Source organism: Aricia agestis, chromosome Z (genome assembly GCF_905147365.1).
Source record: "Aricia agestis chromosome Z, ilAriAges1.1, whole genome shotgun sequence".
In the NCBI taxonomy this organism is placed as follows: domain Eukaryota; kingdom Metazoa; phylum Arthropoda; class Insecta; order Lepidoptera; family Lycaenidae; genus Aricia; species Aricia agestis.
In genome coordinates, this window is record NC_056428.1 from 29,141,000 (window position 1) to 29,157,932 (window position 16,933).

Here is a 16,933-nt window from a genome sequence, read left to right on the forward strand (position 1 = left end):
CCTAAGCATTTTGTGAGCATGCAATACTTTCTCGCTATAAACGGTTTTGCGCGGTTATAGAATGTGTGGAGCTACTTACACAGTAGGTATGCACGATTTTGTGCGTGTCTTATGTTAATTAGTTATGATAATTATTTCCGATTGATTTATGCATTTCTATTCCGTCTGCCTTGTTCTAGAGTATCACTCACATCGATTTCATTTGATTGAAAGCAGTTTCCGAGAATGTCACATCTTCCCACCGAAAATGGTATTAAAGTAACAACGAATTGATCAATCGAGGCATAAAATTTCAAAGCTTGAATGAAATTCTGTACCCAGTTTCATCACTTATCAGAAGATCTTGACGTCTATATTTTGTATTGGAAGTCGATTGAAATTATAAAGATGTTCCTCTCCTGGTTGGATCTCGAATTAGTCAGTGGTAGGTCAAAAAAGTAGGACAGTAATTCTTAAAACACCTGTTTCGTATTAATTAAAAAATAAAATTTTGAGATATTGCATAGCATTTATCGCGGGCTTGGAGCACGGCGATCGAATCAAGAAATTCCGTATCGAAAATAAACCTAACACCCTCCACTCCGACCGAGCCGTGCATCGTCTATCGTCATTTCAGTTTGGCAGACTTGGGCAGGGTTATGTGCGTACGACTAGACTGGGAATGAAAACAAATTGCATAAATAAAACAAATAAATAATTTTAATTGCATAGTGTAGTAAATAAAATATTGATAATTATTACTTAACTGCGGCAGTTCCAAGTGCCACGTACCTATTTTAGTTTTAAGACTTCGTTAATTCTAAATCAAGTCTATGGGTGGGTTTCACCAACTTACTTTAGGTATAACTGTAACTTGAACTATAACTACAATGCAAAATGTCAAATCCTTGGTTAAGCTTTGAGCTGGACAAGGCTTTGAATGAACGTGGCGAAAAAAGGAACTAACGCTGTCATCATACAAAAACGCCATTTTTGACAGTTCTTTTTTACCAGCAGCACCCCCGCCCACGTTCATTTCTAGCATTGTCGGACCAGCTGTCATCTGTCAAATTCTGTGGTCAAAGTTAAGGTTAAAGTTCTGATTAGAAAAATTTGGACGCCCGCTGGAACGCACTCTGTTCATACATTTTGCTGTAGACCCCGCATGCTATCAGAATTCTGACGTGTAAAAATGTATGAGCTGGGCGGGGCGTCTGAATTTTTCTGATCAGAAATTCGGAAAATGTGCGGCCGGCCTTAGTATGCATTTTATTTTGCCCGTTTATGACCTGTCACTATCACTAGGTGATAGGATTGGAAACCCCTGCCCTAGGTTCTAAGTCATAGAGTAGAGGTGGAGAATTTTATCGAAGGTCAAGTAGCTTCAGACTGGATACCTCCTAAAGTCACCAAGACCAAAACTCCGTAGGTCGTTCTTACCCCCATAGGGGCCATAAAGAAAACTTACAGCTTTTATAAAATGACGAAAGTTTGGCTGTCAAGCTCTTGGGCCGAAAAGAAGCAAACCAAGTTGCCGGCAATACCTAGTAAAATCTTATATCTTTAAACGAGCAATTCTTCGTTATATATACTATATAATTGGGATCTCGGAATCGGCTCCAACGATTTTCATGAAATTTAGTATATAGGGGGTTCCGGGTTCGATAAATCGATCTAGCTAGGAATCATTTTTAGAAAATGTCATTTTATTCGTATTTTATCGAATACCGAGCAAAGCTCGGTCAAATAGCTAGTATGTCTTTAATAGGGCATATTTTATGCTCTATTAGCTATAATATTGAGACCAGTAGGTGTCACACGGCAACTGTTAACCACCGTGACCATTTGGTAACTGTACACTGATGGAGCCACTCATTTGGAAGACTAGATTTCTCTGGTGATCAAAATTCCAACTCAATGTTTGTGTACAAATGCAGAGCCTTGTGCAGGGGTTTTCTTTAAAAATTCTCTGGATTGAACGTAAAACATAATTATTATTGTTTCATAAATTGTTTTTAAGTAAAATAAAAGAATTTGGGTAAAGCAAATTATAAAACAGACGTTACTTAAATAGTCCTTTATTTTCGACTACATTCAAATGTTATGCAAACAACGTAGAAAAATATATTTACAAAATATTTGCCCTCTTACTTAAAAATATATTTACGAGGCGTATAACACTTTAAAGTTCGCTGTCTTTTTCTGTTATATGATTTTTCTAAAGTGCCAGACATAGACAAACAGCTTTTATAACTTTATAATCCATCTGTAAATATATTTATTAGTAGTGGTGTCAAAATGTACCTACAGTCTACACGTATCTACAAAATAATTGTACAAGATGAAAAGCAGATTGTTATTTAAGTAATAATAATATGTCGTTTATACTCGTATTTATTATTTAACCTTCGGATTCTGTTAAATTTATCGCTAAAGCCTAAGTGATATGTTAGGTATAAATATCAAGCCAGTATATAATATATTAACGCAGACAGCGTATTTTGATGATACGTATCATCAGAAAAAATCATTCATAGGCTGATGGCGAACCTACTTTATTTTGTCGGGTTATGGCAAGCCTATGTTGAATGGGCTTGACATAGACCGTCCAAAATGCGTAGGTTCGTAACCTGCCTATGAATCAAATCTCTGTAAACAAGTAAATAGTTATATGTCTAATACTTTTTAGTATTGTTGTAATGTAACGTTACAGAGTGGAGTATTACATCCGTGAGGGAGGAGAACCGAGTATTAAAATGCGCACCTTGTAATGATACATAATGTGTTACAATATCTTGATACAAATTGTAACATCAATGCTACGTGACGGTGTAGTCCACTTGCTATGTAGTGCTCAAAGTCGAGTCTATAATGTTACATTTAACATTACACGCGAATGCTCGTCAGTCAGGGAGGTAGTATTGTTAGGTACCTAATGCTTAAAGTCGAATCTATAATATTACGTCACACGCGAATGCTCCCGGTGAGGGAGCACCTTAATGAGCTAGTTGTTTGACATTTAGTTTGGTTTCTTGGAATTTTAGCTTTTGGGTAGCTATATTAATAATTATATTTTTTATATTTGGTAGATTGAATAGTCAAATGTCAGTCTTAAATCGGGCGAGATCGTGAATTTATTACATTCATTTTTTACTGACTGTACATAATATATTATGTTATAACGTTTGTAAGTTTAATGTTTTGTTATTATACATTCATAATTTTCTTTATAAAAATATATTTGTGTTATTTTTTAAATAATTTATTATGCCTTCTTACGTAAGCAGTTTCTTTTTTGGAATAGTTCATAGGCAAACATGACTAGTGTGACTAGATTTTTCCATAATATGTTTTAAAATATTTTAATTTCTACAAGTACTTACATACCTTATAAGCTCAGGTTTGGAAATCTACAATAATTCCATAAAAATGTATACTTACTTACTTAACTAACTTGTTGATAAGTGGATATACAATTACTATATTTCCATTGTTAAGTACCATCAGGAAATTGATTTGTAGGTTGATGGCGGTCGACTTTCGTCATTTGGTCGGATTATCTCAAGTCAATGTTACGTCTTGTGATCTGTAGGTTAGGCTCATAAAGTTAATATTCCTAGCGGATTCCGCTAGGTATATTAACTTTATGGTTGGGCTTGACATATCCGACCAAATCCGGCCTATAAATTAATCTCTCTTATAAATGGGCTAGAAAAATATTACGTTATTGAAGCGAATAGGTAATCTTATTGCCACACCCAGAGACAGAACTTAATGATTACCTACTCAACTTCATTTTGATGAAGAGATGTATGATCAATGTCAAAAAATGTAAGGAGTTTATGTATCTTCATTATATAGACCTTATACTGTAATCCTTTGTGTCTAAACACACCATGCCGAAGATACGCATCCAAAGTTCCGTGGCCGATACGTTCCGACATTACCGCCGAATCGCTGACGAACTTACGATCGATCGATGTTCGGCTGTACGCTAAAACGCGACGTAATTTCGGTGTGTCATCGGTAATTTAAAATATATTGCAGGCGTAATCTCGGCCACCTATCTGCGGCATGGTGTGTTTAGAGACTAAGATCCATCTGTGTACGGCATTAAGGGAGCGACTAAACCTAAAATGTCGATTTTATAATTCATTTTTATACTTGAAAATAAGCCCCGAATTGTTTCATTTTCTAAAATTAGATACAACATTATATTTCCGAGAATTCGATCTGAGCAAAAACACGATATTTTAAAATTTTCTCGATAGAAAAAAATCACAAAGATGCATCTAATTTTCACAAATTTTTCATTTATTGCCATAACCGTGCATTGAACTAAGTTAATATTTTAACACATTGTATAAAATTCTATCATTGAGTGATCGATCTAGCGGATTTTTAAAATGTTGTATATATTTATCGAGCTATTGAGAAAAAACTAATTTGGCGATGATTCCGCGTCGTTCTTTTTCACCTGGCATATGAAAGACGGGTGTGAGTGTGAAGAGAGAAGGACGATGTTTGATTTTTGGGGTTAGTCGCCCTCTTAAGATAAATAATATTATAAAATTTGCACGGCTCTCAGTGCTTTCTACAACATTACATTGCTACCAGATACTGGTGCGCTACTCTGAATCTTTCAGTTCAAGAGTTCAGACGTAGTATGAGTGTTGCGTGGCGGGGCAGTCCTGGGACGGGGATCTCGCGGCGCAGCCCACCAGCACGCGGCATGATGGCACAGGCGACGTCGTGTACTGCTGTTGGACAATACTGGATGAGTTTCGGTAGTATGCGAGCAATTAAATCGTCGGCAGATGTGAGATGACAAATCATATTTTGGTCAGGTTTTGTCAATTCAATGTTGAATGTAGTTGTAGTCTTGTACAGAGGCAATTGTGATAGTAGCAGCGTTGAAAGCTTAGCTTTTTTTGTGATCTGTATGGGCAAAAGCCCCACCGTCATGAGGTTGCCCATATACTGTATACAAGGGACACATACATGTCCTAAAGAATTATCACTTAGTTTTGTTACAGCCTGTATAGAACTAGATGACGCCCACAACTCCGTTGCGAAAAAATCGTTTATCGAGAACCGTACATTTTTGCGAGATAAAAGTATCTATGTCCTTTCCTTCAAAGTATCCCTATATGAAATTTAATTAAAAACGGTTCAGCGGTTTAGGCGTGAAGAAGTAACAGACAGGCAGATACACTTTCGCATTTATAATATTGGTATGGATTAGTTTATGCTTACATTAGGACACGATGCCAGTTGGTTGACGGTAATATTGGTGGTGCCGAGTAATCGCTCCTCTCTTGTGAAATCCGGCTCTCGGTGAAAAGTACCTGCTTACAAAAAAATTAAAAATCTTATTACACGAACTTTTTTCGTCATCATAAATGGAAGTTTAGGTGTGACCACGCTAAACGTTAAAGACCGCACTAGGCGACACTACACTGTAGCGACGCGACGCGACACGTCATGGTCAAATAAGAATCGTATGAGCGTCGCTATACAGCGTGGTGTAGCCTAGTGCGTCCTCGCCTTGACTACATTGCAGCAGACCGGCCGTACACATCACAGCCAACTATTTTTTTGTATAAATTTTTTTGATACCTAAGCCGGCCCCTAGAAGATCAATTGTATTGTGCAATATCAAGCTTCAATTGTATTGAACAGTTTATGTGTAATTAGATTGAAGGGGCACGATGTTCAATATCAACCCTAGACGCACTGGACGGTTAATAATATTACGCAATACGTGATATTGACAATAGTATTGCTCGTCTAGGCGGCCGGATAGACACTCACCATCAGACCGCGGCACCAGATCGGGGTTATGCTGGTCCCTCTTGGCCTTGAAGGCCTTGACGCAGAGCGTGGTGGCCACCAGCGCCGCCGCCACCGCCACCGCCCCCGCACCCACCTCCAGCCAGTGCGTCCATGACTGAGGCTCCTCGTTCTCCGCTATAGCTGGAAATTCACCAAAAATTTGGGAAATGTGATGGATATTTTCTGTATGTACCATCAGAGAAGTCGACTTATGGGCAGCTGAGAGATCAAGCCTAAAGCCCCATCCCCACTCGCGCGCGAACCGCGCGCGACGCCGCGGAATTTCCGCGAAACGTGAGTGTGTGGATCCGGTTCGCATATGTTTCGCACTTCGCCGCCCGTTCCCCGATTGCTGTCGGTTTTCTGTCCCGCGACAAAGAGATTTTTTTTTAATCTTTATTTTAATAAGGGCTTTTGCCATACAAGACATGCCAGCATTTTTTAGTGAACAGAATATAATTAATCCTACTTTATACTTTATTACTTTATACTTTATATACTTTATAATATTATAAAGGCGAAAGTTTGTTTGGATGTATGGATGTTTGTTACTCTTTCACGCAAAAACTACTGAATGTATCTTAATGAAACTTTACAATAATATAGCTTATACATCAGAATAACACATAGGCTACAATTTTAAATGACTTTCAAAATGGGGAAGTTTTATGTTCGTTTTTTATATTCAACGATTACTCCGCCGTTTGTGAACCGATTTTCAAAATTTTTCTTTTGGCGTACAGAGTGTCATCCCAATTTGGTACTATACTCACAAAAGTGGTGATCTGATGCTGGGAGCCATGACTAATCGAGGGAACTCCTTAAAATTTATATGGAAACATGTGGTGACTTCGGTTTCGTGGGAAGTAGTCTAAGCATATGCAATCAACAAGTAAGATTTTGCACCAATGTATACCATGATTAGATTGGGAAGGTGCTGAGAGAACTCCTTTGCATTACTTTAAGAACGGAAAGCATATGCTACTATGCAAATTACATTCATCATCACTACCATATTATACCTTATAAAGTTATATGCATCCCATGATTATGAGCCTATTATGATCCATTGGTACTTTTCATAGTCATTTAGATCAAGATTCGATTTTGTCAAGCGATTTAAAAATATTTATTTGTTTGATTGAACACGTTAATCATATTTTGGTCCGATAAAAAAAATATTTTAGTGTTAGATAGCTCATTTATCAAAGAAGGCTATAGGCTATTTTATCACGCAAACTAATAGGACCGAAGAAACAGAGGAAATGTGGTTAAAACGGAAAATCATTAGCAAGGGTTTATCTCACGAACTACTAAAGCAATTTTGTATGTTATTTGGCACAGATATAGAGTAGACTACGTGAAGAGAGATATGCTATTTTGTTGCGAAAAAATGTACGATTTCCGTAAAATTTCTAATAATTTACGCGAGCGAAGCCGCGTGGGACATCTAGTTTATAATATAAAGTAAGATAAATTTGGCTCAAGGGCGTAAACTATAGTGCATCAAGAAGGTGAAGTAATTAAAAAGTGGCAACATTGCGAACATGTCGCGAACTTTGCGAGTGTGGATCAGTAAATTTGGCAGAATGCGCGATGCGCGGCGCGATGCGCGCCGCGATCCGCAGCGCGCTGTCGCGCGCGAGTGTGGATCGGCAGTAAGAGCCAGTCCACACGGCGCGCTGAGTCAGCGCTGCGTCGACGCAGCGCTGCCACGAAGCTCAAATAACATAAACATTAAAAATTGTTCGTGAAATAAGCACTTTCAAATAATATTTTTTCCTGTTTTAGCCACATTTTCCTCTGTTTCTTTGGTCTTATAAGTCCTAAAAGCAACAAAAAAATTTTGCTCTCGCAGCGCTGCTACTTTCACAGTAAACTCTATATAAGGAACTGACATTAGAAACTCACTGAAATCAGCCATATTAAACAAGAAGAAGAAGGAGAAGATCTCTGTTACTGAGTATCTATCTGGATCTAGTACCTGAAGCACTAAGCGGCGTTATAGTCTGTAGATGCAGGACCCTCTTCTCGCTTCTGCCCCTAGAGCTGCTGGCATAGACCACAGCGGTCATGTTCCTCTCATCATCACCGTCTGGGATGCTGAAGTGGCCCGCCTGGTTTGATACGTTGTGGATGAGAGTGCCATCCGATGTGAGGAGTTCTAGATGTATCATCTGCGGTCTACCACCGTCCCATGCTGAAATTAGATAATAAATTATAGTTTAAAAAAAAAACACTATTACAAAAAAAAAACTCAGTGTTTTGGCACTATTTTACAAAACTTGAGAAGTGTCAAGGGGCACCCGGATGGAACGAAGTTCCAGTTTATTATTTCTTATGTACAAAAAACCTGTATACACTAAAAAAACAAAAAAAGTCTATACCACACTGTTCAATGCGAGAGAGAGACAGAGACATACGCGCTTCCACACGGCTTACAACTATAGCATTTTTGCTATAGTTGTAAGCCGTGCGGTTGTAACGACACTTCTGTTTCGCAACGCGCGATAAGGAACTTCGTTCCAAAAACAAATTATTACATTGTGATTGGCTCTGGAGATAGGTAAAAATCGTTTTCAAAGATTGCGTTACATAATACATACATACCTGGGCTACAGCCCAAGCTTATAAAAACGTGTTAAAAATGATGTTGAACGAACATTGAACAACAAGTAAGTATACCTAATATATTCGCTTTGTGTTTAGTGATTGGCGTTAGGTAATAGGTATTATTTTAAAATTTAATGTCACTAGACACTAGGTGTGGATTTTTTATATAAATTGGTATTATTTATTTGCTTTAAAATCGATAAGCAATTCAAACCTAGGTTTGAAGTTTCCTTACCCAAAATTTTATTTCCGCTATAGCAAATTATTAAAATCAGACTAAAATTAATAGTCAAGTTCATTCACACAAACTATTTTACTTAAGGAATTATTCGTCCGTAATTTTGCGTAGCCTTTTGCACAACATAACTACCAAATAAAGAAGGCAAACGAACCCACCTTTCTGACACTGAACCCTGATGGTCTTCGGGAAGGATCTCAGTACCACACAGTCGGGTGTGCATGGTGGTCCGCCTTGGGCGATGGAGTACGAGCACGGCTTCCTCTGTTCCCCGAACGCGTTGGTCGCGCGACATAGTACCGCTCCAACGTCACCGTCACGCGGACGCCAGGTTAGAGATGACGTGTAGCGGTTCTGGTGACCCGACACTGACTGTAAAGGAAGCAATGAATCAAATAGTATTTTAAAAAGATAAAACCGAAATTCGCTATCTCAAAAACTACTGAACCGATTTTGACGAAACTTGCAGCATTCCCTAAGTTGAACAATACCTAGTACGAGCGAGCCCTCCTCGCGATCCCTGATTTTACGTGGGAGAGCCATGCTTCGGCACGGATGGGCCGACTCGACCGGAGAAACACCACGGGCGCAGCGCTTGCGCTATGTTTCGCCGAGTGAGTGAGTTTACCGGAGGCCCATTCCCTTACCCCATTCCCTTCCCTACCCTCCCCTATTCCCTTCTTTACCCTCCCCTACCATATTACCCTATTCCCTCTTAAAAGACCGGTAAAGCACTTGCAGCTCTTCTGATGTTGCGAGTGTCCATGGGACACGGAAGTTGCTTTCCATCAGGTGACCCGTTTGCTCGTTTGCCCCCTTATTTCATATAAAAAAAAGTGTATAAAAATCGGTTTGGCCACTACACCGCGAGGTCACAACTCACAAGCAATATTATTATTTACTTATTTACCAAATAAAGTATACAATTACCTATTCATTTTAATTTAAAACCAATAAGGTTTGTGCAATGGAGCGATACAGTAGGTATGTGACGATTTATTTAAATAGCAACGCGCTCGTGCTGTCATTTACATAATTATTGCTTGTGATTTCGTGGTGTAGGCCAAACCGCGTGTTCGGTCGAACGCATATATTATATTGAGCCTTATCATTCAGCGTGATCACGATTAAAGTAAATAATAATATAACAATTTATTGACACCCGCCTTTTTGGAAGAGCTACGTAAGGCCATCCCCTGAGCAAACGACCTTGACCATACAATTGAATGCATTAATGAGATCGCACCAAAATCCTATTTTTTTTACTTATCTTATTTCAATTTTTTTTAATCTCTTTTTATTTAGGGTTCAAAATTGTCATAAAAAAATTCATTCAGGGAATATGTAGCAAATAAAATTGTCTATCAATTGGCGTGTGTTTCAAATAAAAGTAATTTTTAAATACTAGGGAGATGCTGAAAGTACGCTTGAATTTTAATAAATTGGTATTACTTTGACAGCTAATATCATGAGTATAATGAACAAAAATAGTAAATTAATAACGGTGAAAGGAATGTTAATATACTATATACTGAAGATTATTGCTGTATTTTTATTATATTTTTGTAGTTTTCAAATTTTGAGTTAATAAGGCTCTAAATAGGGTAAATTACGGCATCTCCGTGGGGGGAGCGCCTTAATGCATTATGCAATATACTAGCCTTTCTTACCTTAACACTGGTATACAGTATTCTCGAGTCAGCAAACGTCCAACTGAATTGCAGGGGCGGCGGCGAGGCTTCTACCACGCACGATATAGTTTCAGTTTCGTCCAGTATGGCGCCGATCGTCTCTTCCCGCGGAGAAAGGCAGAGAGGACGATCTGTAAAACGTGTATGAGTTACTGATGTTATGGTTACTCCAAGTTTGTTCAAGCTTTTATGCTTGTCAATTTTTAAGGCACTAAGTAATAGTTATAATTTATAATATGATTTTTTAGAACGAAGTTCCTTATCGAGCGTCCGGCGTAAAGGAGGCTAGACAGAACGACATTTGACCTCGACACTTTTTATTAGTACCTGCATGGTAGGGGCAGAGGGCGTTGATAGTATTCCTGTGCGTCAACTAGATGGCGTTTTTGAGAATAAACAGCGACGCGTTGTTAGTATTTCTGGGCGTCAATAGATAGCGTTTTTTTTAAATAATTTTTTCAGTGTACTATATGTATACAGGCTTTATGAACATAAGAAATAACTTCGTTACATTCGGGTGTCCCTTGACACCTCTCAAGTTTTTTTATTACAGTGAGTGTGGCAAAGTGCGCTTACCCAGCAAGTGCGCCATATAGCTATTTTTCCATACTGCTGATTGGAGATTTTCAATCAGCAGTATGAAAAAATAACTATATGGCGCACTTGAAAGGTAATCGCACTTTGCCAGTTGCCACACTCGCTATACTCAAATCGAAGCACATTGTGTATTGTGGAAGGCACCTTTTTTTTTTTAATGAAATAAGGGGGCAAACGAGCAAACGGGTCTCCTGATGGAAAGCAACTTCCGTCGCCCATGGACACTCGCGGCATCAGAAAAGCTGCATGTGCATTGCCGGCCTTTTAAGGGGGAATAGGGTAATAGGGGAGGGTAGGGAAGGGAAGGGAATAGGGGAGGGTAGGAAAGGGAATAGGGTAGAGGATTGGGCCTCCGGTAAACTCACTCACTCGGCGTGAAACAGCGCAAGCGCTGTTTCACGCCGGTTTTCTGTGAGAACGTGGTATTTATCCGGTCGAGCCGGCCCATTCGTGCCGAAGTATGGCTCTCCCACGTATAAAATTAACGTTGAGCCGTGACGGATAATATAAAATATTATTATGATTACAAAGCTGTCTTGTTTGCACAGTCTATGTCAATCAGGGGTAATCGTAGAGATTTAGATTCGTAGAGATTTACAAGGTAGAGAAGCCGCATAAGTATTATATTTTCTGTTACCTACCGTCACACGAGACCTATATTAATTAGGTAACTTTAATGCGATTAAAATTTTGCCATAAGCTCCGAACATTTTTAGTCAAATTCTGTTATCAATAACAAACTTTTTAATATAATCTGAGTGCGAGACATTTGTGACGCCGTTAATATAGATCAAACTTTTGTGAATCTACTTACATCCAACATTTAAGGTGACTTTATCTTCAAATACGGACGACGGTAGATGAGAGTTGTGAGCTCTACACACGAGATCATGTTTTGAATCACGCAGTGAAGGTGCTAGGGTCAGTGATGATACTGTGTAGTTGCCGTCGTGAAGTTCCTAGAAAAATTAACAGGTATGAGGTAATAGAATTAATACCTACATTCTTACTTTTTCGATCTTATTAAACAGTTCTCGGAAAAATATTTAGATCCACAGGGGCATCGACATGGGCGTACCGAGGGGGGGCAGGGGGCAGCTGCCCCCCCCCTCTGGATTATGTTGACGTCCCTACTAAGTATATTATCTAGTACTTTTATCTATAAAAACCAAAAATTAAGAAAACGAATTTTTGCCATTTGTTTGAAATACAATATTTTACAACTAAAATTATAAATTTTTTATTCTTTATAAACACCTAGCTTATAAAAAATCTGATTTGCCCCCCCCCCTGGCCCAGAACCTGGGTAATTTGCCCCCCCCTGGCCCAGAACCTGGGTATTTTGCCCCCCCCTGGCCCAGAACCTGGGTATTTTGCCCACCCCTGGCCCAGAACCTGGGTACGCCCATGGTCATCGAAGATATTGATCCAGTCAGTTGGCAGACCTGCGTCATTTAGGTGAGTTTTGTTAATACAATGTTAGTCGTGATCTGTCGCCTGGGTTTTACATAACGCGATCAAATTATATAGGTCATCGGCCTAGGAACAAACTTCTCTGATAACACCTTATGAACACTGGGTCTAAAGGTGACCGTACATTTATCAGCAAGCACGCGACGTACGTGCATTTTAGAATTTGTTGTATGAAATGATGTGAAACCTCGCACATTCGTCCGCACCGTATGCGCCGCATTTCGTGTACTGTGTGGTGCGTTAGACGTGTACGGCACGTACGGTGCTGACAAATGTACGATCAGCTTTAGCACGAAGTTCCCCACGGAAATTGTATGTACATGGTATGTACCATCGAGGAAGTTGATTCCTATGCAATTGACAGACCAACGTTATTTGGTCGAATATGTCAATTCAATGTTAATTGTGATCTGTCAGCTGGGTTTGACGTAACGCAACCAAACTACTTAGGTCCCCGATTTGCATAGGAATCAACTTCTCTGATAGTACCTTATGAACACTGGGTCTCAGCAACGTGTCACCCAAGTGCCAGGTGATTGATGGAGGTGGCACACAGCCAACTACCACGCAGTCAACCACTCTAGGTTGACCCGCCTCGAAGTCGTAGTTGTTATTCAACCGGATCTCAACCTTCATTGGCGGCACTGTAACGGAATATATTATTATGGTTTTTTTCATAAACTTGTTGCGCCGAATTCGTTCGCGCATGTGTCTAGTTCGTGTCGCGTCGCGTTTCGCACGTGGACTTCGGTGCGTAGCACCGTGTGTACGCGCTCTATCATCACGCCGACGACGCTAGTAGCTAGTGAACTGATGGCGTCGTAATGGTCGTGTCTGTCTTTTACGTCTTCACCGGCTAAACCGATTGAAAAGAATATTGGACAGTTTTTATTGCGGAAAAATTCATGGTTCTCGCGCGATAAAGGAATTTCGGCTCAACGGAGACGCGGACGTCATCTTATTATAATATTTACAATACTTACAATACATTTTAATAACGACACTGGCGCTCAGTGGCTCAGTTACATCAGCATTCTGAGCGAGACACTCGTAGTGGGCATCTAGTTCGTCCCGCGTCGCGTTTCGCACGTGGACGTCGGCTCGTAGTACGCCGGGTCGGACCGTGTGTGCGCGCTCTATCATTACGCCGTTGCGACGCCAGTAGACTAGCGTGTCGGGCTGGTCTACAAATTTATTTTAAAAATACATACCATAATATTCCATACATTTTGGATATACGATTCTGTAAAGAGGTTATAAACAAAACGTATTGGCTAGCCGCTAGGGGCTAAGAAGAGTGTAAAATACTTACCATCGTCTACTTCGCATATCAGGGTCAGATCTGATCCCAGGCTTAGAGGGCCAACGTATCCCCGTTTCAACTCCTCATTCGCTTCATTATATATCCTCGGTATACCTGGTGCATCTGAAATATATATCATACATACAATATACATATTATTATGTTTCAACCATTTCGTAAAAGTTTTAGTTTTCCCGGAATTTTCAGATGTACTATCAGAGAAGTTGATTCCTATGCAAACCGGGGACCTAAGTAGTTTGGTTGCGTTACGTCAAACCCAGCTGACAGATCACAATTAACATTGAATTGTCATATTCGACCAAATAACGTTGGTCTGTCAATTGCATAGGAATCAACTTCCTCGATGGTACCATCTGAAAATTCCATCAAAAACAATTTTTTTCCGCCGCCCTTGCATTAAAGATCTCGATTCTCGAGTAGTTCAATTTTCGTACCTAACAAGGAATCAGGAAAATTATTCATATGCAGTTGATGGCGGACCTAAGTTAGTTGGTTTATGTCACTTCAATATTAGCTGATAGCTGCTGCGCGATTTTCATAACTTAATTACTTAGTCCCGCCATCTGCTTATGCTTTAATTTCTCTAAAATAACATAAAAAATCTCATAGTTCACTCACCGACCAACCTAACATCAATAACATAGTCCAGCGACGGCGACGCTTGGTAGTGTATCCGGCAGCGGTAGATACCGCTGTCCTGCTCACTCACACGCTTTAGAAGGAGAGAGGTGTCGTCATAGCAAGTCCCCGAGTCGCACGAGGTCCCATATATTCGGTCACGGTTGGCCACCCTGGAAAATCGATACAACCCCATAGGGTGAGGATAATTAAAATATGATCATCAACTCCCGCGCATGTGTTAGGGGGACTGTTGATAGGTGTGTATTACGTTGAAATACAATATTTAATGAGCTTTATAATAAATTGTTGATGAGTATTGTATCTATGGAATAAGATCGGTTAGTTATTATAAACTTTATCGCTATTAGAAAATGTAAAGGAACAAATGAATTATGGACTCTAGTCTCTACCATCTTACTTGTGCCTCTACGGTCGGCCATAAACGGACCGCATCTTGCATCCGCATTTTTCAGTCGAACCGACTGAAAAAAGCGGATACAGACATATAGTCGGCGTATATCCGCTGTCTGTCTTGTGACTTTCCCAATTAACACAAGGAGATTGTAAACTACTAAACTCAAGTTGTAAAAAATCGCTGTTTGAACATTTTTATTAGCCAAAGACAGGTGGGACTTCTAGTGGCTATAAAGGTACCTAGCTTAATTAAAGTGACTTTTTAAGCAGTTAGAATTTATTCAAAGTCAGTCAGTCAAATTCATTTTTTTAATATATTTTTTCATAAAACTTTAACAAATTATTGCACTGTATTAGATCTTAATACGCAAAGTTTTAGACAACTGGAGATAGGTAAAAACGTGTTCAAAGATTCTAATAAAAGTGTGTTAAAAATAGTCACCTTTGCTCACTATCCTCATTGGGGAAGCGGTATATGAAGTCCCTGTCGTTTTTCAGCCAGAGGACATAGGAGTCTGGTCCGTCTAGGAACACTTTGCCCTGTCCGCACGGGAGCCTCGCGTCCAGACCTCGCACAGCTCGTAAGACTACTACTTCTAGAATATCAGTAGAATAATGAATGTAGGATAGGTTTATAAAGAACTTCATCGTCGCCTGATAAGTGAAGAATAAGTAGGTTCATGGGCGTACCGAGGGGGGGGGGGCAGGGGGGGGGGCAGCTGCCCCCCCTGGATCTTGTTGACGTCCCTACTAAGTATATTATCTAGTACTTTTATCTATAAAAATTAAAAAAAACGAATTTTTGCCATTTGTCTGCAATACAATATTTTTACAACTAAAAATAATTAATTTTTTATTCTTTATAAACACCTAGCTTATGAAAAATCTGATTTGCCCCCCCCTGGCCCAGAACCTAGGTAATTTGCCCCCCCCCCCCCCCCTGGCACCAGAACCTGGGTAATTTGCCCCCGCATGGCCCAGAACCTGGGTACGCCCATTAGTAGGTTATCCGGAAATTTTGTCGCTGAATGAAACGACACAACGAATATGAATAGACCAATGATATTTAATTTTTATGATAGGAATAGACAGTCTGAGTCTCTGATTTAGATGTTACATAACTAAAATATTACATCGTAAGAGTTAAATTATAAAGCCGAAATATATGCACCGAACCGCAAACGCTATAGCTAAGACAGAGGCGGCGTAAGGCATGGGCGACGTAGGCCACCGCGGTCCAAGGAGCCTCGCACCTCTTGGATCACGAGGATTTTTAAGGATTTACTACTTTTGATACTCAATTTTTTTATAAATAAAAGTTTGAGTATCAAAAAATTGTTTCTCTCAACAAAATTCATCCTCTCGAGTCATCCATCAGGGAGCCTCGCAAAATATATCTTGGCCCATATCTTTAGGTTTTGCCCCGCCACTTCTAAGAAGTAACATAATTTAAACAAGTTAGTGTTACCTTAAAAATAATTTAAATATCGTTTACACAAACTATAGTACAACAGAATATAATACCTGATTCTAAGCCTATGGCGCTCGTGAAGAGAGTGCACAGGATTAAAATGTTCTGTACAGTCATATCGATCCTGAAACAATATGAAACATTTTCATCGCACTTCAAAGCGAACTTTAAACAATAAGCCTGAAACACTAGCAGTTTTCCGGCTTCATAAAGTTTAGTTTTGAGCCGCGATAGCTAGACAGTATAATGAACTTAATTTGATAGCTACTTCATATTACAAACAAACAAAATACATTTTGTTTATGAAATATAATTTACAATTTGAATATTTTGCTAAATTATGTAAATAGCCACCCATGATACTAATCTATACGCTCCACATCCATACTAATATTATAATTGCGAAAGTGTGTCTGTCTGTACGTCTATCTGACTGTCTATTTTTCTGTCTGTTATCTCTTCAGGCCCAAACTGCTGAATCGATTTTGCTGGGTATGTAGATACTTTGAGTCTCGGGAAAGGACATAGGATACTATTTGTCCCGGAAAAATGTACCGTTCCCGGGGGAATAAACGAATTTTGGCGCAACGGAATTACGGGCGTCATCTAGTGATGTATATTTTATCATATCACATACTAAATAATCTATACTAATATGTATTATAAATGAGAAAGTG

The 16,933-nt window shown here is 39.4% G+C and overlaps 1 protein-coding gene across 1 annotated transcript; it reads right to left on the minus strand.

Annotated features, from left to right (window-relative positions):
- Window positions 1–4,634: 4,634 nt before the first annotated feature.
- LOC121738461 lies at window positions 4,635–16,373 on the minus strand. Its single transcript, XM_042130521.1, has 13 exons — window positions 16,310–16,373; window positions 15,228–15,381; window positions 14,369–14,541; window positions 13,739–13,852; window positions 13,410–13,610; window positions 12,916–13,070; window positions 11,768–11,912; window positions 10,336–10,487; window positions 8,824–9,037; window positions 7,799–8,014; window positions 5,794–5,955; window positions 5,236–5,327; window positions 4,635–4,739 (listed from the first exon to the last, which is right to left on the minus strand). Exons 1-13 carry the CDS (start codon window positions 16,371–16,373, stop codon window positions 4,635–4,637), a joined length of 1,947 nt encoding a protein of 648 aa, XP_041986455.1.
- Window positions 16,374–16,933: the final 560 nt, after the last annotated feature.